The sequence below is a fragment of the Microtus oregoni genome, unplaced genomic scaffold (assembly GCF_018167655.1).
Source record: "Microtus oregoni isolate MIOR12 unplaced genomic scaffold, Mior012 000001F_ref0000356, whole genome shotgun sequence".
NCBI lineage: Eukaryota > Metazoa > Chordata > Mammalia > Rodentia > Cricetidae > Microtus > Microtus oregoni.
The window spans coordinates 63,283,035-63,309,604 of NW_024543060.1; the positions used below are offsets into that span (position 1 = coordinate 63,283,035).

The 26,570-nt window shown below is 50.3% G+C and overlaps 4 protein-coding genes across 4 annotated transcripts; 2 read left to right on the forward strand and 2 right to left on the reverse strand.

Moving 5' to 3' along the window:
• Positions 1–509: 509 nt before the first annotated feature.
• Positions 510–7,839, reverse strand: Tsfm (Ts translation elongation factor, mitochondrial). The gene is made up of 6 exons (XM_041670573.1): positions 7,746–7,839; positions 7,381–7,551; positions 6,582–6,710; positions 5,141–5,263; positions 2,853–2,940; positions 510–988 (listed from the first exon to the last, which is right to left on the reverse strand). Exons 1-6 carry the CDS (start codon positions 7,797–7,799, stop codon positions 582–584), a joined length of 972 nt encoding a protein of 323 aa, XP_041526507.1. The 5' UTR covers positions 7,800–7,839; the 3' UTR covers positions 510–581.
• A 1,531-nt stretch (positions 7,840–9,370) lies between these two features.
• Eef1akmt3 (EEF1A lysine methyltransferase 3) lies at positions 9,371–16,276 on the reverse strand. The gene is made up of 3 exons (XM_041669972.1): positions 16,059–16,276; positions 15,825–15,936; positions 9,371–10,203 (listed from the first exon to the last, which is right to left on the reverse strand). Exons 1-3 carry the CDS (start codon positions 16,233–16,235, stop codon positions 9,794–9,796), a joined length of 699 nt encoding a protein of 232 aa, XP_041525906.1. The 5' UTR covers positions 16,236–16,276; the 3' UTR covers positions 9,371–9,793.
• A 170-nt stretch (positions 16,277–16,446) lies between these two features.
• On the forward strand, positions 16,447–21,362 carry Mettl1 (methyltransferase like 1). The gene is made up of 6 exons (XM_041669962.1): positions 16,447–16,917; positions 17,730–17,893; positions 19,128–19,312; positions 19,420–19,533; positions 19,861–19,962; positions 20,112–21,362. Exons 1-6 carry the CDS (start codon positions 16,829–16,831, stop codon positions 20,265–20,267), a joined length of 810 nt encoding a protein of 269 aa, XP_041525896.1. The 5' UTR covers positions 16,447–16,828; the 3' UTR covers positions 20,268–21,362.
• Positions 21,363–22,571: 1,209 nt separating this feature from the next.
• Positions 22,572–26,274, forward strand: LOC121464015 (25-hydroxyvitamin D-1 alpha hydroxylase, mitochondrial). Its single transcript, XM_041676607.1, has 9 exons — positions 22,572–22,778; positions 23,344–23,534; positions 23,962–24,164; positions 24,256–24,456; positions 24,565–24,737; positions 24,934–25,100; positions 25,281–25,359; positions 25,700–25,897; positions 26,161–26,274. The coding sequence occupies exons 1-9, from the start codon at positions 22,584–22,586 to the stop codon at positions 26,272–26,274; spliced, it is 1,521 nt and encodes a 506-aa protein (XP_041532541.1). The 5' UTR covers positions 22,572–22,583.
• Positions 26,275–26,570: the final 296 nt, after the last annotated feature.

The following is a 26,570-nucleotide window of genomic DNA, read 5'->3' on the forward strand; positions in this document are numbered from 1 at the left end:
TTAAATGAGAACATAGCGAATGCACACTGGAGGTGCTCTTAGTGGCTGCAGCTGAGGATGTATCCGGTCAGGACCCCAAGAACAGGCCAGTGCAGATGCCTGAATACTAACACTGGGTAAAAGTGCTTACCAAACAAGCCCGGCATGTGTGTGCTCATACACAGTTTTTCAAAATTTCAAAAACAGTTAAATCCAGTATTATGCAAATAAGGAAAATCCTACTTTATTACTATTTAACAACTTTACCCGCAAGTATATAATTTCATTATAAACTAAAAAGAGAAAACAAATTCGAGGGTTGGAGGCTGGAGAGATGGCTCAGAGGTTAAGAGCATTGCCTGCTCTTCCAAAGGTCCTGAGTTCAATTCCCAACAATCACATGGTGGCTCATAACCATCTGTAATGGGGTCTGGTGCCCTCTTCTGGCCTGCAGGCATACACACAGACAAAATATTGTATACATAATAAATAAATAAATACTTAAAAAAAAAACAAATTCGAGGGTTGGAGAGGTTTAGAAAATAATTTTTAATAAGGAAATCCAGATCTAAAAATAAATTATTTCCACCTGGGCCAAAAACCTATTCGGCCTCTGCTGCCTCTTCCACTTCTCCACATTCGAAGCGCACGAAGTCCACTACAGACACGCCCTGGGGCTGCACGTACTGCCCCAGCGTGATGGAAGGGTCCAGCAGGTATGGCTGGGACAGCATTCTGGTCTCAGTCTCTCCTCCAGGCTCATCGTCCAGGGAGCCAACCGAGAGAGGGGCCATGCCCACCACATGCTGCCCCAGGCGACGGCCTACATCCTGTAGGTTTGCGCTCTGCTCACAGGTCTCGCAGACGACCAGGGCCGCATATTTCCCCAGGACCAGGTTGTGGAGGGAGGGGCTCTGGGTTACTCCGTGCACATAAGAGCCAACATAGAACCCAGACGGCACCTTCACCCAGGCAGCTCGCTTAAGAATCATGTTTTCTCCCAGTTTCCCTATAAAAGAGCAAAAACAAGAAACGACGACCACTGGATTGTGGTGACCAGGGTGGCATGAATGTGGCCAGGTGTGCATGGCGACCTTTCTGTCCATGCAGTAATCTTCTATGAGACGGAAGATGCGAGCCTCATCTTGTATCCTAGGAGGACGGGGAGGAAGGAAAATGCCAGGGTCCCTACAGGATACCTAGATGGGGCTGGCTGCCACAGACTCACCGCACGGTTCTGCCTCTTCCTGGCTCTGTGACCTCGGGCATTTATCAACTGCCCGAGCCTTAGCTTCCTCACCTATACAATGGAAATACTACCTACCTTTCAGGGCTACTGCGAGAAATAGAGGCGACATACGCAAGAAGCATGTCTTCTGGTGTCTCATGCATAGCGGGCACTCAGAACCTGGCTACTTTCATCAGACTAAACTCAGGCTCAGAGAGGTCAAGCGATACACCCACCTATATGTGGCAGAGTTGGAATTACAACTCAGAGTGGACCCCGAAGCAGAAACTGGATTTTCTCCCTACCACTCCGTTGAAAACACAACCACACAGAACCACACAACTCCCATCACCACCAGGATCTGGGAAAGGTCTATAACCAAAAGCCCCTGACAGTTTCAACTTCCGCCTGCCAGAAGTACAAAGATAACACTCTCAAAACCTCATGAGACCCAAAAGCAGACACTAGTCTTCTCCTTTTCCCCAGGATCCCCGTCCAACAGAAGCCAAAACAAAGAATAGGGAGGGACAACGGGCAAACAGCAGGGTCTGCGGAAGATGTAGTGACAGCCATACTTTTAGCTAGAGGTTATAAAGTGAGAAAAGACAGATCAGAATTCTACCCAACAGACAACTACCAGAAGCTACCAAGGTCAAAACCCCCATTTCTTTCAGGATTTCTTAACACAGCTGCTGGCCTGGTTGCTCACCCAGGACTCGCTGGGCAGCAGTATGAGGTCACCTTGCAAAAGCAGAACTGTGCCTTGTCTAGAAGCTGCAGACGGCAAGAAAACTCCCAGCAGTGAAAATCCAGCCTGCTTCCCTCGCTCCATCAGGACACATGGAAAGAGGGCAAGCAGCTCTCCTGAAGCCCCGTGACCAGGCGGGGCTCCCCAACAATGGCTTCTGCAGACGGGCATCCTCATAAACTCACCAGCTAATTCCAAAGCACATGAGCTTACATTTTCTTTAGAAAAAAAAAAGATTTCTTTTTATTTCATGTGTAGGGTGCTCTGAGTGCATGGGTGTCTGCGAACCACATGCACGCTGTGCCCCTGGAAGCCAGAATCCCTTAGAACTGGAGTTAGAGATTGTCACTAGCCACCAAGCTGGTGTTAGGAATCAGACCAGGGTCCTCTGGAAATACAGCCAGGGCTCTTAACTTCTGAGCCATCCCCCAACCCCTTAAATTTTCTTCTCACCTTTAGTGTGTTTTTCCCTACAACAAACACAGAAGGGGTCACCTGGAAGCTAGAGCCGCCTCATCTTTGTTTAGTGCGTGGTGAGAACTCCAGTTCCCTCAATGCGCTACCCAGTTAGAGCTTGGGGATGCTGCCTCCTTTGGCTCTTCAGGGTGTCTGCTGCTTCCCGGAAGGCCAACCCAGATTCACATACTCTTGCACTTAGAGGCACGTAAGCTTGTCATTCTTTTTTATTAGTTATTACTGAGAATTTCATACACGTATATGACACATCTCTATCACATTTATTACTGACAGCATCACACATGTGTACGTATGACATATTTCTATCATATTCACTCCTACCACCTGCCTCCAATTACGGAATGAGATTTGGGGGGACATCAAAGAGACCAGGGAAACTCAGATCTTGACTTTCACTTCCCAGAACCCTCAGATACTCACCAATCGCTAAGGCCAAGTGATCCTTGAGAGAGCCTTCTGTGCCGGGCCCAGCTGCAAGTTCAGAAAGCTCAGAGGAGTTCAGGAAGCCCTACGCACAGGAGACAAGCGTGAGCGGGCGCTGCACTGCCGGAATCAAAGAGCCTGGACCCGGGAAGATGGTAAGATGACCATCTATAAACAGACGAAGCCTCCGCTAGGCCCAGGATGTTAAAGACTGACAGCATCGCCATGCCTACAAACCTCACTCTCCTACTGTACCACCCTTCTCCATTCGACCCTCATCCCAGGCACCCTCCTTAGGATTTCCTAGAAACCGGGACCAGGATTTTACACAATCATAGAGGATCAACACTCATGGGTTTGGGGGTGTTGCCAGGATTTTATACAATCAGAGGATCAACCCTCGTGGGTTTGGGGTGCTGCCAGGAACTCGTGATACTGCAGGAGGAGAGGACAGTGCCATTTCCAGCTGAGCACTTCGCCTTTCACTCTGGGCCCCAGGGCGGGGCATCTGAGGACACTCCTCCTTTTTTATTATTGTTTTCTGGGGACAGGGTCATATTTTGTAATCTTGAAAATCTTGGAACGCACACTGTAGCCCAGGCTGACCTCAAACTCCTGGAAATCTTCCTGCCTCTGCCTCCCAAGCGCTGGGATTACAAATACACATCACAACCAGCTTGATGATGAACTTCCAAGGATACAAAAGGATGAGGTTTTTTAAAAAAAAATTGTTATGTATACAATAGTCTGTCTGCATGTATGTCTGCAGGTCAGAAGAGGGCACCAGACCTCATTACAGATGGTTGTGAGCCACCATGAGGTTGCCGGGAATTGAACTCAGGACCTTTGAAAGAGCAGGTAATGCTCTTAACCACTGAGCCATCTCTCCAGCCCTCATGAGTTTTTTAAAAGTGCAAATACACAACATTATTCATTGAGCAATGAATTTTGATTTCTAATTGTTGAATTTTGGCAATAGCCTAAATGCCCAAAAGAGGAGACTGGCTGAATAATCCACACAAAAGAATACTATGCAACTAGGGAAAAAAAAAAAAAAAGACAACGAGATAGTGAACATGGTGGAACAAAGGAAGTTTTATGAACTGCTGTGAACTGTTCCCATGATACACGCAAGTGAAAAAACGAGTGTGCACGTCACCATCTGTACCAGAATCAAATGTACATTTACACGTTCTTCGAAACAAGAAATACTTAAAAGTCAAACCATGATCCAATGAGCCCACTTATTTACAAAAGTGGATGAAAATGGGGTTTCGAGAAGCTGGGGAGATGGCTCAGTGGTTAAAAGCACTGACTGCCCTTCCAGAGGACAAGTGTTCAATTCCCAGCACCATATGGCAGCTCGCAACTGTCTATACGCCCAGTTTCAAGGGACCCAGCGCTCTTCCTGGCCTGTGAGGGCACCGTACACACATAGTGTGTTATATAGGTAAAACAATCATATGCATAATGTAAAAATAAATCTTAAAAAGGAAAGAAAGGAGAATGAGATTCAAGGCTGGAGAGACAGCTCAGAGGTTATGAGCACAGAGGATCTGAATTCAGTTCCCAGCACCCATATTGGGCAGCTGACAACCACTGTGACTCCTTCTCACCTTCCTTTGTGGGCACCCAAGTACATGCAAACAAATAAACATAAAATAAACCTTATACAAGAAAAAATAATGAGATTCAAAAGGGATTGAGGGGGGCAGGGAGACGGCTCAGTGGGCAAAGGCGCGTGCTGCCAAGCCTGACCACCTGAGCAGCTGCAGAACCAACATAATGGTAGGACAGAACTGAGTCCTGCCAAGCACCCATACACACATACACATACATACATACATACACACACACACACCAGTAAGTATATCATGATAAGAATAATGCAATAAAAAATCTTTAAAAGAGAAGGAATAAGATATCTCTTAATTTTGTTTTGAGAGTTCCTTTAAAGACTCTAGAGTCATTGATGTGATATTCTGGATTAACAATCTGCAATTTCTGATCAGCTGGGGCTGAAGAATCAGCTTGTGATTATCAAGAGACCAGAACACCGACGTGAAAGCATTGCTTTACATGGACAGTCAATACTGGCTGGCAAGGACTGAGAAATGAGCATCACTGAAGGGAAATCTTCTGGGAAGGGTTTCCTCACGGTTACCAGGTCAGGTAGTGAGAACTGGATCCCCAGCACTTGCATAAAGAGATGGTCACCCCGAAAAAAAACAGACCCCTAAGACGTGGTGACAAATTCAGCAAGCGGAGACGCCCTTCAGACTCACCTTGGTGTAGGTGGACAGCTGATCCTGCAGGCTCTGACAGTGAGACAGGGTCCCCAGGGCGACTTGCTGGACCAACTGCTGAAACTTTAAATTTCTAGAGACAAAATCCGTCTCACAGTTTACCTGTGGGAACAACAGTACAGCTGCACAAGCTGCTTACAGACAGTCTCTAAACGTCCTTGAGGTTGGAGGCTAAGCCAAGAACAAGCTGCAGACTCCACAGAAACAAACAGCCCCCGTTTAAAACTGCAGCTCCACAGTTCTGGTGAGGCAGGAACCAGGAAGTGACTGTCACCATGGCAGGGAGTCGGCAACAACCTGCATTTTACCTAGGAGGACCCCAGAACATCCTGAAGGACTCCCAAGTTCACCACACACCACAGTCACCTTGTCCATTAACCCCGTCCGACTCCAAGCCTTTTCTGTTTTGTGAAAGGGTCTCAGGCTGGCCGTGAAGTGGGTGAGTAGCTGTGGATGACCCTGAACTGATCTTCCTGCCTCCGCCTCTAAGTGCTAGAATTACACCCAGGAGCCACTATGCCCACTCTCCAAACCACTGATACGGTCACTTATTTATCTCATTCCTTTATTGTCACCTCCTCTGCACCTGCTGTCAGTCGTGACCTGCCGCGCACCCCCCCCAACCCCCGCTACCCCTTCCCAACCCCCCCCCCCCCCCCCCCCCCCCCCCCCCCCCCCGTGTCTGCGCTCTGTGCGCTATTACCCAGTTCGCGCACTTCGGGCAAGGGGGCTGGAGGTTAAAATATACACACACACACACACACACAGAGACAGCGACAGGGGTCATCCTTGAATTCCCCAAGAATGCCCCCTTTATTGTGTTCAGGGACAGATTATATAGAGATAGCCACGCCCCAGGCAAACCCACCAGAAACCACTCTCCTGCCATCAGGAACTCCTGAACATCTGGTGCTCAGAGCAGCTGTAGGTACTCAGATCAGGGGATTACAAGAAATTCAGGATCTGGGGTTTAACTGCTCCCAACAATGACCCTCCAGCCTCCTCTAAATCCGCTACTTATCAGTCCTCAATATACAGAGTAACACGTTAATATAAGTACTAACTTTAAAATCTATTTTACTTTTTCTTATTTTTTTTTCAGGGGTAAAGGGGTCCGGATTTCACTTTCGCCTAGCTGCCCTCAAACCCACAGTAATCCTCCTGCCTCAGTCTCCCAAGTGTTGAGATCACAGGAAAACCTACCTGTTCCAGGTCACAAGGCTTCACTGCATCCACACTGAGGAGAACCGTTCTTGGTTGCTAGGCCGTTTCCCATCAAGACGCCTGTGCATCTCCACACTAAACCCAGGCCGTGAGAACAAAACTCCGACCACCACTGCAGTTCTCAACAGATCCCTTACCACGGGCCTTGTACTCCAAGACAAGCTGTTTCTAGTACACAGACTCCCCAACAACTCACCTCTACTAGCACGGCTGTGTTTCCCTCCTGCAGCAGTCCAATCAAGCCTTCTTTGGCCTTCCTCCCATAGAGCTTGGCTGCTTTGCTCCAGCCTTCCTTCTGGGCCTGCTTGTGCAGCCAGGCCTCTGCCTACAAATGGAAAAGCGGAAAATTCTAAATGAATGGTGCTTTAAAGTATATCCAAACCAGCCCGGCGGTGGTGGCGCATGCCTTTAATCCCAGCACTTGGGAGACAGACGCAGGCGGATCCCTGTGAGTTCGAGGTCAGCCTGGTCGACAAAGTGAGTTCCAGGACGGCCAAGGCTACAAATAGAAATCCGTCTTGAAAAACAAAACAAAAATCATATCTAAACCAACCGATCTTTCTGCACTCCCACATTCTGTAACAGAAACTAGTGCCTCCTAACTGCTCTACACGAGCACCGTAGGTAGCCGGTGCTTTAATCTTCACAACCCCACTACGGGTTAGTGTCTTCGTTACACAGACAACGCTGACATAGCTCTAAAGGATTAATTGTAACGTACAAAATTACAGTGCATGAGGGCCTCTGGCGTCTAACTTCGAAATTTACACAAACACTTATCACCAAGCAGTAGCAAATCCCACAGCCCCCTAACATGGGATCAACTCTGGGATTCTGGGTCAATTGAATACAAAATCGTTTAAGCCAAATTCTTCGCTTTGGCTCTGTCGTTAAGGACGCTGGGCCGTAGGTCACATCTATGATCCCCAGAACGGCCCCGGAAGAAAAGTATAATGTCGAGCCGCTGCACCAGGTCGGGCAGCGCCTCCTCCCACCTGTTTGAGGTCACCGCCACAAGTCTCCAGAGCTTTCTTGCAGTTGACGAAGGAGTAGCCTGTTTTCCGCCGCAGCTTCATAAGGAGCTCCTTGCTGGAAGCAGATGCCAACGAGGGGCCCGCGTGAAACGTGTGCCATGGCTGGGACGACTGAAGCAGGACGGACCTCGCCTGGAGGGAGGAAGGAGAAAGGGGATGAGCGGTCGGGAGCGGCCGGGGCTGGACAGAGGCGAGGGGGCACGGCCGCAGGGCGAGCCCTCGTGGGCACTGCCGGGTGGACCGCGCGGAGCCCGGATCGGGGAACGGGAAGGGCACGCTCACGGCGCCCGGGAGCGCAGGTTAGCCCCTGGGCCACGAGCCCTCACCGAGCGGCCGTTGCACGCGACCGGGAAGAAGCGCAGCGACCGCAGCAGCGACATCCTTTCTAGCAGCCTGGACACACCCGCGCGCCGGCGCACAGGTGAGACGCCCGGCCTACGGCGTGGCGCGAGGGCCAAAACTCCTCCCGGAACGTGGTGCGCAAGGATGCTGCCACCTGCAGACCGGAGGAATATAATCGCCTCTTCAGTTTGACTTTTTAAACTGTATCAGAAAAAACTTAGACCTCAGTGGATAAAACAGAAAAACGACGCGATAACATTGTTACAAAATAACAACACAAGACATGTAGGCAATAGTTTATGTTTCTTTATTTCCAATTTTCATTTTCAGTATTCATTTATGACCCAGGACAAAGGGGAAGCAGGTAGGTGGGCTCAGGAAACTATCCAAAGTCACCTGGAGAGGTGGCATGGAGTTCCTTCAACAAACCGAATATATAATTACTGAATCAGCAAAATATCTGCGGAACACCAGTGTGCCCTGGGCTCTTGTCAGTTTCAGGGGATTAGTGATGAATAAATCACCGACAGCCCTGTGCTCCAAGGTATCTATTGGTGAGGAAATAGAATCAGATATGGCAAGATAAGGTCCCTAAACAGATAAAGATCTCCCAAGAAGGAAGTCACAGCCAAACAGAAGGACCAGCAAAAGGAGGGTGTTTTTGTTTTGTTTTTCCAGAAGCAAGGAGCAAATTTTAACAGGAAGCAGTGGCCCTTCCTGTAAGAAGAGCAGAGAAGTAAGGAAATGCAGCCACAGAGCTAGGGAACAAAGAGTAGGACTTCAGCAATTTGGCTAAAAGTGCAATACAAAGGGGTAGGAAATGAAATACAAAGTATTTTGTGAGAGGGAGAGCAAGTCCTGCCTGGGTACCAGGCAGAGGCATTCGTTCCTGCAGAAGAAGCTAAATCCAGCAGATTTGGAGAGGCTGCAAGAATCTGAAGAGTGGTTTGGAGGATAAGAGGAAGGCAGTAGACACACCAGAAATAGCTGTGTGCCTAAACAGTAAGCAAAGAGGCCCGTCCAGACCGCTTCAGAGGGCAGAGACAAGACGTGAAGGGAAGACAAATTAGGATGGAAAAGCTGGAGATTAGAAGAACCTAGAACTCAATCCAGGTTGGACAAAGTGATAATCTGTGGTCAGGCCTTGAACTCTGCAAAGGATGAAGAAGTATAACCCAAGGGACAGCTCTGCAGCTTGTCCCACCCAGTCTCAGGTCTTAGAGTCTTATTATAGCAGGCAAGAAGCAGGTGTTCTGAGGTGTCTTGGTACCAGCTCCCCCTCAATATCTACATTTTGGGGGTGCAGAAGAGATGATTAATACTCATTTTTTTCCCTTAAAGAATGTCAAAGAAAATTTTTTTTTGGTTTTTGTTTGTTTCTTTGTTTTTGTTTTTTGAGGCAGGATCTCGCTATATAGTTCTGGCTGGCCTCAAACTCACTCTGTAGATCCAGCGGGCCTCAGGCTCACAGAGGTCCATCTGCTTCTGCCTCTGGAGTGCTGGAGGGTTAAAGGCATATGCTGCCACCCCAAGCAAAGAATGCTTTTTTAAAAAATCCTTTCTGAAGCTGGGCGGTGGTGGCACACACCTTTAATCTCAGCACTCAGGAGGCAGAGGCAGATGAATCTCTGTGTTCGAGGCCAGCCTGGTCCATAGAGTTCCAGGACAACCAGGGCTACACAGAGAAACCCTGTCTCAGGAAAACAAGCAAAAAAGTCCATTCTGTTTAAAGAAGCGATCAGTGGCAGTCTCTCCGCAGCCATGATTCATACCCAGTTTGCCTCCCTTACCCCCCCATATCCTGCACACCATCTCATCCTCCTCCGCTGAAGGCCCCTCTTTGTGCTTTAAACTCAATGCTTCTAGGACTCTGCTATTTTAACAAGCTGTCTCCCTCCTGCATCTCCCCAAGAATACCTCGGGGAGCAAACTGGAAGAGGTAAGAAAGAAGACAGGCAATCCATCCTTCTCTTTGGTCCAGATGTTTATGGCTCTGGAGATATGCCATCCTCTGCTGAGGCAGGGGCTGGGCTCAGCAGCAGGGGTGAGGCCCAGCAGGTCTCACTTCCCTGTGCCTGGCCCTATAGATGTTGATATTCACATCCTCATCCCGTTGGGCCAGCTCCAGCTGGAAGTGCTGGGGCAGGAAGTGCCGAAAGAAGCTCTCAGTCCCATGCTCCTCTCTCATCTTGCAGGCCAGGTAGATGGTGCCCTGGGGCCCACACAGGTGTTGGAGGGTCCCCACCAGCAGTGGGAAGGTAGGTTCCAGATACACGATATCTGCCCCCAGCACCAAGTCATAGTTTCCAGGAAAGCCATGCTGGTCAATTCCCCAGGACAAGGCACAGACCTTCACCCGGCCTCCAGATGGTACATTAGCGCGGACATTATACTGGATCTGCTGTAAGGCCAATGGTAGATCAGTGATGGTAACATCCCCCCCTGAGGGAGAGCAAGGAGGAGAAATCCAAGTCAGAGGGACCATGAAAGGGCTCATGACTCCTGCCCGGAGGGTCCAGAGACCTCAAGGCCTCATGCCTTGAAAAGCCCGAAGTCCATACTTTTGGCTTTTAGCTGCCCTAACCCCAGCCTCACCCATGCCAGTCTCGTTACTCTACATTCTACAACATCAACATTCTCTCCGAGCTAATCTTCAACCTCTCTGCCCAACACACAACAACCAGATGTCAGCAAAAGCCTGGGCAGGACCAAGCTGGCGACGAGCTGGGCACCCCCACCCACCTACCCACCCAAACTCAGAAGACGTGACCTCAGCTGAGCCTCAGAGGACAAGCACAAGTTGGTCAGATGAAGCTTTCCAAGCACGAAATAGAGCACAAGGGCCTGGAAGGCAAAGGGCACGGCATAGTTAAGGAAGGCTACAGTCTAGAAGAGCGGTTCTAAACCCCCAAATGGCCATGGGAAAACACAGATTCATATGATTCATAACAGCAGTAAAATTACAGACATGAAGTAACAACAAAAATAAGTTTTATGGCTGGGGGTCACCACAGCATGAGGAACGGAATTAAAGGGTTAAAGCATTAGGAAGACTGAGAACCACTGCTCTAAAATGTCAAGACCCTACCCAAGGCCTATGGCATGCTAAGGAGAGCCAGGCTTGAGAGTGTGTTCACATGCTGAGCAAGCACTCAGTCGCTATACTCCCGGTCCAAGAATCAGGTTTGAAGAGCAGAATCTGGGGTAAAGACGATCAGATCGGTATTACAGAATACTTTACTCACACAACAAACGGGGACTGAGTTCTTGCTAAATGCTAGGGACACAACGGGAAGAAAAACCAAACTACAGCCTCCCTAAAGTTTCCCTCTGGACATGGAAACACACACACACTAATCACAAAAGTAACTACTTAATCGGAAGCAGGATTAACAGTATAGAAAGCAGAAGCAGTAAGATCTCACTCATCCATCCTCATCACGGGTCCTCTGTGCCAGGTGTCTGGAATACAGCAGTGAACAAGACAGATCCACCCCTTATGCTGGGCAGTGGTGGCGCACACCTATAATCCCAGCACTCGGGAAACAGAGGCCAGAAGATGAGCAGTTTAAGGCCAACCAGGGTTACATTAGACCTTATCTAAAAGAACAACACCAAAAAGAAGTAAGACAACACACAATACATCAAATACATGGTACAGTGAGGCACCAAGCAGGGAAGAGGTGTGACTCCTTTGAGGACAGACGGCTTGGGAAATCCTCCCTAAGCATTCTTGGGAAAGACCCAAAGAGAAGCAGGAATGGAGCAAACCACGTGGCTCCCCCTGGCTAAAGTCTACCAAACACCTGATCAGCAAGCACACACAGAGAGCTTGAGGCAGGACCGTGCCTGGCAGGTGTGAAGATGGAGCAGCAGGGACAAACAGCAGCAGGAGCAGAGGGAGGGGGGACAGGGGGGAGGGCAACTCCTGTGATGAGAGACGGTGGGACAGTTGTAAGTGGAAGAACTTTCTACACTGACTCAGGGTTTATTAGGTGTACTTTGATTGTTGTGATTTAAAAAAACAACAAAAAAACAAAACAAAACCCACAAGCGGGCTGGAGAGATGGCTCAGCAGTTAAGAGCACGTGTTTGTGTTGCTCTTGCAGAGGACCCCGGCTTGACTCCCATCATGTGACCCACATGGTGCCTCACAACCATCTGCAACCCCAGTTCCAGGTGATCTGGTGCTTCCTTCGGACATCTTCAGGCACCAGGATCGCATGTGGTACACACATGCAGGCAGAACACACACAAATAAATAAATAAATCTTTAAAAAACACACACAAGCAAAAGTCTGCAGCAGAGCAAGAACAGAAGTAGGGGAATTTAGTTAGGAGGCAACTGCAAAGGTACCTGTCATGGGGCGAGATGATCTTGGTTGGAAATCAGGTAAGTGACAAAGACAAAGAAGCAATCAGATTCTGAATATATTCTGAAGGTGCTGCCAGTGTCAACAATCTGATATTCTCTTCTCTTCTCTCTCTCTCTCTCTCTCTCTCTCTCTCTCTCTCTCTCTCTCTCCCCCTATCTTTCTCTCTCCTTTATCAGAGATTTTTATTAAGGATTTTTATTTTGATTAAAGATTCTTTTTTTGAATCGAGACAGGGTTTCTCTGTAGCTTTGGAGCCTGTCCTGGAACTAGCTCTTGTAAACCAGGCTGGCCTCAAACTCACAGAGATCTGCCTGCCTCTGCCTCCCAAGTGCTGGGATTAAAGGTGTGTGCACCACTGACTGGGAATGTTTTTTTGAACATTTGGCCTAACTCAGACCAAATTGCCCGCGATGTCAAAGAAGAGGGCTTCAGGAGAGGAGGCAGACTTGGAAACGGGAGCGCGATTTCATTTGTGAGCAAAGTCTGAAATGTCTATCAAACAATCCTGGGAAGATACTGAGTAGGCAATGGGTTATGTAAACAAGTCTGGATATAGAAATGAGAGAATCCTGGTCCTCACCTTAAAAAGGACACTCAAAGCCACAAAATCATGTGACTTCTCAGGAGGGAGCATAGCCAGAAAAAAATAAGGGGTCAAAAGGGCTACTCCTGAGCTCTGGGGCGCTCAAAGTCTCTGTTGTAAGGATGAAAAGGAATTAATATAAAAAGAATGAAAAAGTATGCCAGCAGTGTAGGTGGAAGCCAGAAGTGCACTGGCCCAGAAAGCAAAGGACGTTTCAAGGAGAGAAGAGTATCATGTCAGTGCTGAAACAACTGGAGTGTGCTAGAGACTGGTCCTGAGTTCAAAACACAACCCCAGCTAGAGACCCGGAGGAAATGCCTAACTGGGGTGGACTGAGGAAAGGACAGGAGAGGACTACAGTGACGTGAACATTTGGATGTAGGGGATGTAGGATCGGTCGCTGACCTACCCACAATAGAAATTCAGCATAGTTATGTACATATATATCAATCATATACACATGTATATACACAGCCAGTATGTAGATACTACTCTGTGTGTAAAGGATAGATAGATAGATAGATAGATAGATAGATAGATGATAGATAGATAGATAGATAGGTAGATGATAGATAGATAGATAGATAGATAGATGATAGAAGATAGATAGATAGATAGATAGATAGATAGATAGATAGAGAGATAGATAGATAGAAGATAGATAGATGATAGATAGATAGATAGATAGATACACAGATAAGAGAGGTAATTGCAGAGGAGGCATCCACAGTTTGAAGAATAAGAAGGTTAGGAAATAGATGTCTAAGAGGAGTGTGGAAGAATAAGCAGGCAAAGGAAATTTGACAAGCTAGCTGGGTAGCACAAGGACCCACCTGAGCTCAGTGAAAACCAACTTAAAGTGAGTCTATGAGCACAGTTGTGTGAGTACTAAGAGATCCAAGCCAGCATGGGCTGGGGGTGGTGGGGAGGAAGGAAGGGCTGTTTGAGCCTAGCAATGAAGAATACATTTGCATTAGCCAAGCAGTAAAACTGTTTCAAGCAGAAAGTGCAGCCCCCACGAAGTCCCAAAGGAAGGAGACATCAAAGCAGGTTTGTAGAATGGAGAGAAAGGTAATAGATACAGGCCAGGGAGCAGAACAGAAAGAGGCCACAGAGGGAGGCAGGACATTGGTAGCCAGGTCAAAGGGGTCACTTTTACACGGAAAGAAATAAGGATCGGTAGACGACTTGGGCAACGGTGTATGGTGTGGTGGGGTGTGGGGATGATACCTGCATTTTGAAAAAGCCATTCTGATTGTAGGGTGGTGTGAGTGAGCCAGGATGTAGGTGGGGGCCAGGACTCAAAGCAAGAAGACCAACCAGTTTAACTCCTTATTATAGTCTGAGCAGATAATGATGGTGGCTCAGGCTGTGGAGCCAGGAGGGGAGTCGAGAAAACACAAGAAAATCCAAGAGATTTTTAGGAGTTAAAGTCCACAGGACATGAAGGGTATGGGGGAAAAAAGCAGGGACATGACAAAGGTGATGTTAAGGCTCCATACTGGGTGGGTGGGTGGTGGCTTCGTAATGAGAGAGCCTGAGGGAGAAACAGGTTTGGTGGGGGAAGATCACAGGGTCAGTTTGGGGGTGGTAACCCTTCCCATCATGAGACACTTAGGAAAATTGGGGCAAGAAGTGGTGGTGGACAACCCAAACATGGTGGGACAAGGGACAGACAGTTGTGCGTGTGTTAAGAATACAAGACCAGCTGATTTCTGGGACACAAAGCGAAAGAATAGATCACACCCAGATTTCAGACTTGGCAACTAAACAGGGCACAAAAAGGCCTCAGCTGGCCTGACAGTGGGTGCTCTCTCCCTCTTTCTCTCTCATGCACGTGCACACACACACACACACACACACACACACACACATTTTCCCTTTCTTCCTTCCCTCCCTTCCTACCTGAGACAGTCTTATGCTATAGCCCAGGTTGGCCCTTGACCTTATACCAATCTTCCTACCTCTGCCTCCTGAGTGCTGGGATTACAGGCATGAACCCCTAGATTTAGCGTCTCTCCTCCTAATGTAACTTTCTAACTCTCATCCACTCACCCTCCACAACCCCTCAGCTGTCAGCTTCCCCTTGATGAACCCTTCAGCGGTCAAGGTAGCTCTGACAAGAGCCCCGCCACAGAGTATGTGCCTTCGCGTCTTCTCACACTGCCTCTCCCTAGACCACGAGTTCTTGGAGAGAGGAAATCCTTGTTATCCATGTCAGCGCCCCCAGCACGACTCTTGGCACTCAGAGGACTTAGAATACATGTTGACTGAATGAACAGAAGAATGAATGTCTGTGTCTGCAAAGCCTTCCCTCAATGTGACCCAGTTATGTCCCCTGTGACAAGGACATCTTGTTTGCATGACTTAGATCACAGGTAAGGAACTTTTTTAGTTTCTGACTCTTTATTAATTACCCCCTATATCTAAAATGAATATCTATAACCAGGACACCACCTACATCTAAATGAATATATATTTGTGTGTGTGTGTATATATATATATATATATATATATATATATATATATATATATATAACCATTACACCCTAGCCCTCCAAAATTCACACCCTTCTTTCTTCTGGCAATAAAAACCTAAAGCTGTATTTGGTATGGTGGTATGCACCTGTAATTCCAGCACTTGGAAAATAGAGGTATGAGGACCATTTTAGGCCAGCCTGGGCAGTAAGAGACTTTTCTCGACTAGACCACACCCCATCCCAGATCCGAGAGAGAGAGAGAGAAGAAGAAGAGAGAAGAGGGAGATTAAAGAAGATAAAACTCAAAAGACTCTAACATAACGAAGCTATAAAGCTTTGATGCGGTTGAACGCCCTAGGTCTCTTCTCCCTTCCGAATACCCACCCACACATGCATTTTAACCCAAGAGCATCTCCAGCATTTCTTGGTTTGTTTTGCCCACCCTTGTACTAACTAGCCTGGGTGTTCTGAACTCCGATCAGCGCTGTCTGCCTCACAGTAAAGTAAGGGTTTGTTAAAACTAAAGAACTGAGTTGAGTTCAAAAGTCCTGCCCACCCTAAGGGATCCACGTATTAACTTCCCACACTCGGCTCCCCCTCCTTCCGCGATGCCAGCTCACGCACCCTGCAGCGCAGCCAAGATTCCCACGATGCCCGTCCCAGCTCCCAGTTCGATCACTTTCTTGCCTCGAAAATCCACATTCTGACTCTCGAAATAGTTACACAGGCTCAGAGCCTACGAGGGGTTGGAAAGAAAGAGAAAGAGGGACATTGTCACGACCGTGGTTCCATATGGGAGAGGCGGGGTCCGGGATCTGGATCTCTCAGGGACCCTCACTGAGGGCAGCCCCTTCTCACCGCATCCCACACACGTGCCGCCACCCCAAGGCGCGACCCAAAGTTCTGCGTGATGCTTAGCTCGTGCCCACAGAAGCAGAACCGGCTGCTCTCCGAGTAAGAGTCGGTGAAGAGCAGGACCTCCCGTGGGAACACGGATTCGGGCTCGGGTTCAGGATCCGAGTGGGAGCTGGCCATCAGGCAGAGAGAGCACAGGAGCTCGTCGGCCGGCGCTCGGATCTCACTCGATGGCTGGGTTGAGGCTGGGGACTGCCAGCCATCTGGGCTGCTCCCAGGCACCGGGCCCCGCCTCCCCAGCTCGCCCTCCTCCCTCCAACTGGACTTCCTGGAGATGGATGGGGACGACCCCTCGAGCTCGGGTCCCTGGCGCACACAGACCAGGACCCATGCAGCACCACACAGGTCTGACCCGGCTGACTTGGTTTGAGACCACGAGTAGGGAAAAGAAATAATGCTTGATGCGACCGTCAGAGGCGGGATCCTCATAGCCCGCTCACCTGTGGGGCGCACAGGTGCATGGAGGCATCTGGGAGCCCAGACCAGGCAGAAGCAAGCCAACAGAAAAGGCGGGGTGCCTGGAGCTCATCCCGCGAGCTCAGTCAGTCCAGCAGTCCGCTTGCTGTCCCCTGCTCGCCCCTTCAGGGTCCTCCCGTCACGTCCAGCAGAATTCGCCCCTGGTTCTTTAAGGGGCGGGGCCTACTGGCAGCCCGCGGTCTGCGTCATCAACCTGAGCCCGAAGCCACGGCTCTCCACGTGGATTCTGTGGCATCATGGCGGGAACCGAGGCCCCCCAGCCGCAGAAGCGCTATTACCGGCAGCGCGCCCACTCCAACCCCATGGCGGACCACACGCTGCGCTAGTGAGCGAGCCGGGCGGGATCCGGGAGGGAGGCAGGGCTCCTCAAGCAGCCTGGGACCTGAGAAGGACCCGGGAGAGTTGTCCGGGTGACACGTCAGCTGGGAACGGGTTAGGGAGACGAGCAGAAGGCGGAGTTGACCGGCTGGCGGCTGGGAGGGGTCCTGGTGTTGTAGACCAGGTCTGGGTGGACTTGCCAACCAGATCTGGGAAGAGAAAAACACTATTGCTGAAACCAAAGTGAAGACGCGAAGCAAGTTGATTTTTCGAGACAGGGTTTCTCTGGGCAGCCCTGGCTGTCCTGGAACTTGCTCTGTAGCCCAAGCTGGCCTCGAACTCACGGAGATCCACCTCCCTCAGTGCTGAGATTAAAGGCGTGTGCCACCATACCGGGCTCCGATTTGCTTTTATTTTTTATTTTATTTTAGTTTTTTAGTTTATAAAAAGATAAACATATACACACTCCTGGCCACTGCTTGCTTCATCCTCTGCACAGAAAACACATACATAAATAGATTAGTGTCCCAGTACCTCAGGTAGTCAGTGTCTAGGAGAAAGAACTTTCGTTCCAGAAAGGAGAGCTCCCTGGCACGTTACTGCCCAGAAGTAGAGACTGGCAGGCCAGCAATCATAGCCTCATGAAGGGCTGTGATCCACACCCTAGGAGCCAATGGACTTTCTGTCATGCCCTCTAGATACCACATGGCCCACAACTGTGGATTTTTTTGAGAAATCTACCATCCCCCTCCCACCCCTACACAAACAGGTCACAATGGCGTGCCCTACAGTCTCATGTGTCTGTCTTCTTTCCAATAGCCCTGTGAAACCAGAAGAGATGGACTGGTCTGAGCTTTACCCAGAGTTCTTTGCTCCGCTTACTCAAAATAAGAGCCATGATGATGCAAAGGATGAGAAAGAGAAGCAAGCTGGGGCCCAAGTGGAGTTTGCAGACATAGGGTGTGGCTACGGTGGTTTGTTAGGTAAGGTACCGGCCGGCTCCCTGGGACAAGGAGAGGCCTGGGATCTGCAACCTCAGCAGGTCAGGCACAGGGTTAGTTGACCTTTCCTCCTGTGACCAGACGCAGTGACATCAGGTGGCGAGCCTCCACCTTTCTTCTACCCTGGGTCTGTGGCCTTTGCCCTGGAGAAGGGAGGGGGCTACCTGAAATGTATCTTAGGACTGGGCCGTTCTTTCTGGCTCCAGTCCCTACACAAGCCATGTCACCTGCCCTGTGCTGGGTCAGTGAGCCGGTCAGCACAAGCATCAGAGATCAGCTACCACGGGCACTGATCCTGAACTGTCTTTCTTGGGGATTCCACTGGCTTCTCCCTTCTACTCGCTTTCTCGCCAGAACACATTCTGCCCCACTCTCTTAGGATTTGGAGTTCCTCTTGTATTGTCTTGGCTTTCGAGAGTGTGCATGCCAAACTTCTCGCCTGTGTTTCACCCTTCCCCTATAGAGAGAGGGACATGGTCGAGACTGGAAATGTTGCCTCACGTCTCAGTTCTCCCCTGTTAGTTCTATGATCGTGAGCATTTCCAGCCCTCAGTTTCCCCACCTTCACAGTCTGCCACAGAGCGTGAAAAGGATCAAATGAGACTTTGTCATGAAAACGCTCAAGCAGCGGTTCTCCACCTGTGGGTCGCCACCCTTTGGGGTAGCATATCAGATATTTACATTACAGCTCATAACAGTAGCAAAACTACAATTATGAGTAGCAGTGAAGTAATGGTGTGGTTGGGTCAGCACAGCATGAGGAGCTAAAGTTCCTGCGCAGCATCGGGAAGCTGAAACACTACTCGGAAACAAACGCAGCTGTGCTTGTAGTCTCTGCCCTTTTACTCTAGTCTATATGACAGATCTGTTTGTTGGTTTTTATTTCATTTTTTGAGGCAGGATCTTGCCGTGTAGCCCTGTCTGGTCTGGAACTTACTATCTGAAGCAAGCTGGCTTTGAACTCACAGAGATCCCACCTGCCTCTGTCCCCCTTCCCCTATTTCCAATGCTTAGGATTAAAGGCATGAGCCACTACACTGCTCCTGTGACTTGTGATAGTTCTGTGTCTTTTCTGTCTCCTGCAGAAAACTCTGTGGGTGTGGCCCCTCTCACGGCTTAGGTATCTACACACAGAAACTTTCTCTCCTGTGTTAAAACCTCTTTGTTCTTCCTTGAACTACGACACTGATGATCCCTTTGCCGTTTCTGTCCCCAGTGGCACTGTCACCACTCTTCCCAGATACCCTGATTCTGGGTCTGGAGATCCGGGTAAAGGTGTCGGACTATGTACAAGACAGGATTCGGGCCCTCCGTGCCGCTCCTGGAGGTGGATTCCAGAACATTGCCTGCCTCCGCAGTAACGCCATGAAACACCTGCCTAACTTCTTCCGCAAGGGCCAGGTGCAGCCTGGGGAGCAGCCCGGGTGGGGTGGGTGGGCTGGTCGGCTGGTGGAGCAGGGAAGCCAGGCACTCACAAGCCATCCTGTTGGTGCACATCTGTCCCACAGCTGACGAAGATGTTCTTCCTCTTTCCCGACCCACATTTTAAGCGAACGAAGCATAAGTGGCGAATCATCAGTGCCACGCTCCTGGCGGAATATGCCTACGTGCTGAGCGTCGGGGTGAGCGGGAGGGTGTCGGTGCCACGCTCCTGGCGGAATATGCCTACGTGCTGAGCGTCGGGGTGAGCGGGAGGGTGTCGGTGCCACGCTCCTGGCGGAATATGCCTACGTGCTGAGCATCGGGGTGAGCAGGAGGGTGTCGGTGCCACGCTCCTGGTGGAATATGCCTACGTGCTGAGCGTCTGGGTGAGCGGGGAGGGTGTCGGTGGCCTGCCCGGGGCTCTCCACCAGGAATTAACTGGGGGGACATTTAGGCAGTTATACTATCATGCCCGTCTCGTTGCTTAGTTGCGTTCAGCCCATATCTAGATGATGTTGTCTCTCCAGGGCCTGGTGTACACCATCACCGATGTGCTGGAACTACACCAGTGGATGTGTACCCATTTTGAAGAGCACCCACTGTTCGAGCGTGTGCCTCTGGAAGAGCTAGTAAGATGCCTGAGGGAAATTGCAAGAATCCAGCCCTATTCAAAGTGGTTCTCTAGTCCTTGAACTTAACATAGGGGCAGGAATGGGAGTCTAGTCTGCCAGGGCAGTTTGAAAGGTGGATAGGGACATGCCAGACCCTCTTTCTGCAGAGTGAAGATCCCATTGTGGAACATCTAGGCACTTCCACTGAGGAAGGAAAGAAAGTTCTACGCAATGGAGGAAAGAATTTCCCGGCCATCTTCCGAAGGATACAGGATCCCGTCCTCCAGACAGTGACCCCCAATCCCACCCTGCCTGACCACTGACTTCTAACCCTGCCTGAGCTGGACTCATCTAGTAACTAGAAGAAAGATCAACTCCCCACCCCAGGCCTGCTCAGACTGCTGGGACACGGCCATGATCTCTCCGAGAAGCTGGGTGTGGCCTGTGTTCTCACCCATCACTGACTCTGTGTTCCTGCCCCTCCGCTGTCAGAAGAAAGCAGAAGAAGCTGACCGAGAAGGTCAAAGGACCTTGGACCAGAGGGTGTATTTGGAGGAGTGTGGGGTTTTGTTCTCCTCAGCTGGAGTGAAGAGGGCAGCGCCCTGCTGTCTAAGCTGTGTGTTTGGCTCAGGTTGCCCACCCCCCGTTGTGTTTACTCTGCAGTCCTGGGGATAGTGTGTGTGCCCGCGTGCCCATGCTGCTGTTTCCCAGGAATGCTGGGGTGTGTATCACGTGCCTCCTCCCGTCTCCTGGCCGTTGGTGCTGCCGTTATTGTTGCCGTCTCTCGTACTGGAGGGCGAGAGGGATACCATGGTGACCTTTGATTCCAGACTTTCCCAGCTAACTGACTGGTTTACTACCTGATGGGCTGAGGGAGGGAAAGCGGAGGAAGAAAGACCGAGGAGCAGGGAGCTAAACTGGAATATTAGTTTTAAAAATGTATGTGTGTATTTGCCTGCATGTAGGTATGTGCCCTACACTCGTGCCTGGGCCCTTGGGGGCCAGAAAAGGGAGTTGGTTCCCCTGGAACTGAAGCTACAGACAGTTGTGAGAGACTGATGTGGGTGCTGGGAACCAAGTCCTGTTTGTCTGTAAGAACAGCCAGTGCTCTTAACTGCTGAACCATCTCTCCAGCCCCTGAACGGGAGGATTCTGTGGCTCAAAGTAGTATATGGCTGCTGACCACAAAGATGCCCAAAAGAGGCTGAGTGACCTTAGCCTTCATACTATCCAAAGACAGAATCTCCAAACTTACATACTTTCCAAAAACAAAACTCCTTTGATTCATTATTATTGGTTTTCCAAGACAAGGTTTCTCTGTGTAGCCCTGGCTGTCCTGGAACTCACTCTGTAGACCGGGATGGCCTCGAATTCATAGAGATCCGCTTGCCTCTGCTTCCCGAGTGCTGGGATAAAGGTGTGCGCCACCGCCTGGAGTGTATTATTATTTACATTTTTGTGTGTGTGGAGGTGAGGGTGTGCACAGGCCCATGTATGATGGTAGAAGACAACCCAATGGCCTCAGTTCTTGTTTTTCACTCTGGGTCCCTGGAATCAAACTCAGATCATCAGGCTTGGTGTCAAGTTCACTTACTTGCTGGCCCTCGGACACTCTCTTCATTTCTCTTCCTCAAACCCTAATCATCATGTCTGAAAGGAAGGGACTTGTTGAGCTAAGACACTCCCTCTCCCAAGAAACAAAGATGAAGTCTGGAGAGATGACTCAGTGGATAAGAGCTCTCAGTTTTCTTCCAGAGGACCCAAAATTGATTCCCGGCACCCAAGATGGGTGGCTCAACAGCTTGTAACTCCTGTTCCAGGAGACCCGATGTCCTCTCCTGGATTCTGGGCATGCATATACATGCACATGTGCACAAATGCACGCAAACTACATGCATCTGCTTAGTTTAAAATCTTTAAAAAGAAAAGGGATTAGAGCTATGGCTCGGTGGTTAAGAGCACTTGTTGCTCTTGTAGAAAGCCTGAGTTCAGTTCCCGGCACTCAATAGGTGCCTCAGCCATCCTTAATTAAAGTTCAGGGGATCTAAGTCCTGACTTTCACTGTCATCAGACACGTCACACATGGATTAAGACAAATCATACACATAAAAAACACTAAAATACCAAAAAAAAAAAAGGGGGGGGGGAGAGGGGAACCATTTTAACCCATTGACCTACATGTGGTGTCTGTGTCAGACATAGGAGGAGAGCTGTGGCTAGGCGATCGCAGGGAAATCCCTGCAGCAGAGAAGGGGCTGAAACTGCCTTTACCTTGTTTCCATTCAGGGTGATAGAGAAGAGACTTGGCTCCCCGGGGAAGTAGTGGGACTATGAGGGGCTGGCTTCCGAAATCCATGCTCAGTAACCTTTCTCAGAAAGAACTTTCGGCTGCTGCCGCTGGACCAAAGCATACAAGAGGAGCACTGAGGGAGCCCTGACGGCAATCATTACCACAGGAGACCCAAACGAGCAAGGGAGTAAGCCCCGCCTACTGTTCCTGGGTGCTGTGCTCTCTGCAAAAGGGATTGGCTGAAGGGCTGGACAGGAGCGTCTTCACCCCCAGGGCCAAGGGTTATAAAGGGGTTCAGGCAAGTGCAAAAGATGCTCTGGAGAAGTGGCGAACTCCCTGCACATAAAACATGACCCAGGCTGTCAGCCTCGCCTCCAGAGTGCTCCATCGAGTGCACCTGCCTCCACAGCTGGATGCTTCACTGGCCTCCAGAAGCTCTGACTTAGCTTTCCAGAGCTTGTCTGACATCCCTGGGCCCTCTATGCCAAGATTCCTGGCAGAACTTTTCTGCAAAGGGGGGCTGTCCAGGCTACATGAACTGCAGGTAAGAGGGACAGTCCCTGCCACTGGTGGGACTGAACTGGGAGAACTGGCTTTAATGGCAGAAAGGACCACAGTGAAGAACACAAGAAGGAGGGCCAGTGAGAATGGGTACCTGTGGGTAATGAACCAGAGTCTACAAGTATATCTGGCAAAGGGGTGTGCTATCACTTTACAATAGGAGACCCTGCAGATCCAGGACAAGAGTACGGGAGCCGTGGGAGCATTGTGCTAGCCTTCTGATGTGGCTTAAAGCTGCACGTTCCTTTTCTTTTCCTGGAGGTTCGTCTTGAGGTGCAATCTAGCAGAGGAGTCTTGAAGAAACTGCTCCCCCTAGGCTAAAGCCAGATAACTATAAAGAAGCCCTAAGCGTCTGCTTTATGCAAAGTTCCTCTATTTTGTCATTCCTGCCCAAACTTTCGTGGGGCGGAAGAAAAAGTTTGCAACATCTGGGCCAGCACTGGAAAAGCTCCCTTTAATCAAGCCTAGCCACCGCCCTTGGCCTTGGCACAAGCCAAACTAAGAGTCACCCTCCCAAGTGTTCAAACGTCCTCTGCACGGGTTCTCAGGTTCAGGGAGCTGAGCGCTACGGGCCAATATGGTCCGGTAGCCTCGGGACACTTCGCACTGTGTATGTGGCCTCCCCTGCACTTGTGGAGCAGCTGCTGCGACAAGAGAGTTCCTGTCCAGAGCGCTGCAGCTTCTCATCTTGGGCAGAGCACCGTCGCCGCTACCAACGGGCTTGCGGATTGCTAACAGCGTGAGTGATCCCTTGACCTCCCAATCCTCTATCCCTGCCCTTCTCCTGTATCCAGCCAAGTTGGGCTTGGAGAGAAGTCGGCAGTTTCCACCAACCTTCTGGCATCTCCGAGTTCTCCAATCTGTACCATCCAAACTCAGGCAGAGCCGAGTCCTTGCCTGTCCCCGCCCCCCTTTGAGGCCAGGATCCTAAGAATCCGTGGTACTAGCCTCTGTACAGAATGTAAGCCTTTGTGACTCAGCTTACCCTAGAACCCACTCCCATCCCTGGGCAGGAAATGAGTAAAGAAGGGAGATGAAAGATGGGCAAGGTCAGGGGCAGGTTCCTACACTCTACACTCGGAGGGAACAGGCACGATACTTCTGGTCACCCTAGCCTTCTCCACACACGCTCACCTCCCTGATGCGCGCTCTCTGCACCCGGGCAGGGATGGTGAAGAATGGCAGAGGCTCCGAAGTCTCCTGGCCCCGCTACTCCTCCGGCCTCAAGCAGCGGCTGGCTATGCAGGAACTCTCGACAACGTGGTCCGTGACCTTGTGCGACGACTAAGGCGCCAGCGGGGTCGTGGCTCTGGGTTACCCAACCTCGTTCAGGATGTGGCGGGAGAGTTTTACAAATTTGGCCTAGAAGGTGAATCCTAAAGTAGCAGTTAGGGACAGGTGTCGTTGGCTCTGGGACCTAGACGCCTGGTGTCTGACTGCGCCCTCTTCCGGCCGGTCAGGCATAGGTGCGGTGCTGCTGGGTTCGCGCCTGGGCTGCCTTGAGGCTGAAGTCCCTCCGGACACAGAGACCTTCATCCATGCGGTGGGCTCGGTGTTTGTGTCCACACTCTTGACCATGGCAATGCCCAACTGGATGCACCGCCTTGTACCCGGACCCTGGGCCCGCCTATGCCGAGACTGGGACCAAATGTTCGCCTTTGGTAAGGCACAGAAGTGTGTGTTGGCTGGGGGCGGGGTGGGGGAGGGGAGACGTGTTAGAGTATCTAAAGCTGTACCGGCATCATGAGGCATCAATCTGCCTTTCTCAGCCCAGAAGCACGTGGAGCAGCGAGAAGGCGAAGCAGCCGTGAGGAAACAGGGAAAACTTGGGGAGGATGTGCCGTCTGGGCATCACTTAACCCACTTCCTTTTTCGGGAAAAGTTGTCTGTCCAGTCCATCGTGGGGAACGTGACAGAGCTACTACTGGCTGGAGTGGACACGGTGAGGATTCTCTATAGCCCCATTTCCAGAGCGCAGTTTTCCCTGGCTCCAGGGCCACTATTCAGGGCATCCACTTTGATCGTGTATACAGGCTTGGCCTTAGGAACTGTTTGGTTCCAGACCACGCCCTCCCTTTGCTACCCACTTCACCAGAATTTCCATGTCTAACACCAGATGGTCTGACCTGTTCCTCCAGGTATCCAATACGCTCTCCTGGACGCTCTATGAGCTATCCCGGCACCCCGAAGTCCAGTCCGCACTTTACCGTGAGATCAAAGCTGCTGTGGTCCCTGGCTCCCGTGCCCAGCCCCAAGCTTTGTCCCGGCTACGCCTGTTGAAGGCTGTGATCAAGGAAGTGTTAAGGTGAGGAGGTAGAAAACTAGAAACTAGAGAGAATGCTGGAGGAGAAAATGCCGAGGAAGCTGACAGTGGATGGAAGCCGAGAGGGAGAGCAGGGAAAACTGGCTCTCTACTCCCGAGAAGGAGGAGGAGCTGGGTCCCCAGCCGCACCTTGCTGAATCCATCTTTTGTTTTGTGACCTAGATTGTACCCTGTGGTACCTGGGAATTCCCGTGTCCCAGACAGAGATATCTGTGTGGGTGATTATATTATCCCCCAAAATGTGAGTAGATCCTTCTGATAAGCCATTTCTTACCCCTGTGGGCCCAAGCCATCCTCAAACACTCCCCTAAACCTTCCAGACCCCCCCTTTATCATACCTTTTTCTAATATATAACGGAGCAATAAAGAAAGTTCCTCACCATCAACCAGGGCCTGCTTTTACACTAGTCCATGAATTTTCTTCAGGGTCCCCCATCCTGCACTCTCGGGCTCAAACTGTTAGCTTTGTGGGGAGGGGAGAGGATCTTGCTGTATAGCCTCAGTTGGCCTTGAACTCACCATCCTGCTTGTGACTCACAATCCGGCTACTGAACTGACAAGTTTGCATTTACCCCCTTCAGACGCTGGTCTCTCTGTGCCACTATGCCACTTCAAGGGACCCTGCCCAGTTTCCAGAGCCAAATTCTTTTAATCCAGCTCGCTGGCTGGGGGGCGGCCCAGCCCCCCACCCATTTGCATCTCTTCCTTTTGGCTTTGGCAAACGCAGCTGCATAGGGAGGCGCCTGGCGGAGCTTGAACTACAAATGGCTTTGGTCCAGGTAAGTGATGTAGAACTTATACAAGCTCCTGACTGGGTGTTCTTGTCCTCTGACAAGCACAGTGTAACATGTAAGACTCAGCCAATTCCCATTCTAGGTCTGGAGTACAAGCAAAGATATTTTCCATAACTCCTGCCCTCATTGACCAAGAAGTCCCTTCCTGGCCACAGATGCCATCCCAACGGTGGCCATTCTGATGCCAAAAATGTTCTTTGCCAATCAAGGCTCACTCATTGTGATAACCTTCTTCGTCCCCTTTTTAGATCTTGACCCATTTTGAGGTGCTGCCTGAGCCTGGTGCCCTCCCAGTCAGACCCATGACCCGGACTGTCCTGGTACCTGAGAGGAGCATCAACCTGCAGTTTGTAGACAGATAGCCCCACGGAAGGAAGCTGGAGTCATCTGCTCTCTGTTAGGCACAGGAGGCACACCTTCCCTCGAGGCCTGTCTGTCTGGACAAACTTCAGAAAGTAGGATGTGACCTATGTGTAAAGCGTGTGCGTGACCTGACTCAGCCAGCCCTCATGGAACCACAACTCTTTTTCTCGCTCGGTACTTCTCCTGGTCACTCCTCAAGGACCAAAGCCATCAGATTTTAACACATCCTTAAAGAGTCAACTCGGATGATAGTTAATAGCCCTGGGTGGCTTGGGGAGGGATTCAACCCGTTCCT

Bases quoted from the DNA above. Each gene is read 5' to 3' on its own strand.
- LOC121464015 (XM_041676607.1), top strand. From the start codon at position 22,584: ATGACCCAGGCTGTCAGCCTCGCCTCCAGAGTGCTCCATCGAGTGCAC. The intron at 25,360-25,699 runs GTGAGTAGATCC...TACCCCCTTCAG, and splicing joins ATTATATTATCCCCCAAAAT to ACGCTGGTCTCTCTGTGCCA. The intron at 25,898-26,160 runs GTAAGTGATGTA...TCCCCTTTTTAG, and splicing joins TACAAATGGCTTTGGTCCAG to ATCTTGACCCATTTTGAGGT.
- Mettl1 (XM_041669962.1), top strand. From the start codon at position 16,829: ATGGCGGGAACCGAGGCCCCCCAGCCGCAGAAGCGCTATTACCGGCAG. The intron at 16,918-17,729 runs GTGAGCGAGCCG...TCTTTCCAATAG, and splicing joins GCGGACCACACGCTGCGCTA to CCCTGTGAAACCAGAAGAGA. The intron at 19,534-19,860 runs GTGAGCGGGAGG...TTGTCTCTCCAG, and splicing joins CCTACGTGCTGAGCGTCGGG to GGCCTGGTGTACACCATCAC.
- Tsfm (XM_041670573.1), bottom strand. From the start codon at position 7,799: ATGTCGCTGCTGCGGTCGCTGCGCTTCTTCCCGGTCGCGTGCAACGGC. The intron at 2,941-5,140 runs GTGAGTCTGAAG...TCCTGTGCGTAG, and splicing joins AGCTGTCCACCTACACCAAG to GGCTTCCTGAACTCCTCTGA. The intron at 989-2,852 runs GTGAGTATCTGA...GCTCTTTTATAG, and splicing joins TCACTTGGCCTTAGCGATTG to GGAAACTGGGAGAAAACATG.
- Eef1akmt3 (XM_041669972.1), bottom strand. From the start codon at position 16,235: ATGGCCAGCTCCCACTCGGATCCTGAACCCGAGCCCGAATCCGTGTTC. The intron at 15,937-16,058 runs GTGAGAAGGGGC...AACCCCTCGTAG, and splicing joins CGGCACGTGTGTGGGATGCG to GCTCTGAGCCTGTGTAACTA. The intron at 10,204-15,824 runs GTGCGTGAGCTG...GCTCTCCCTCAG, and splicing joins AATCTTGGCTGCGCTGCAGG to GGGGGGATGTTACCATCACT.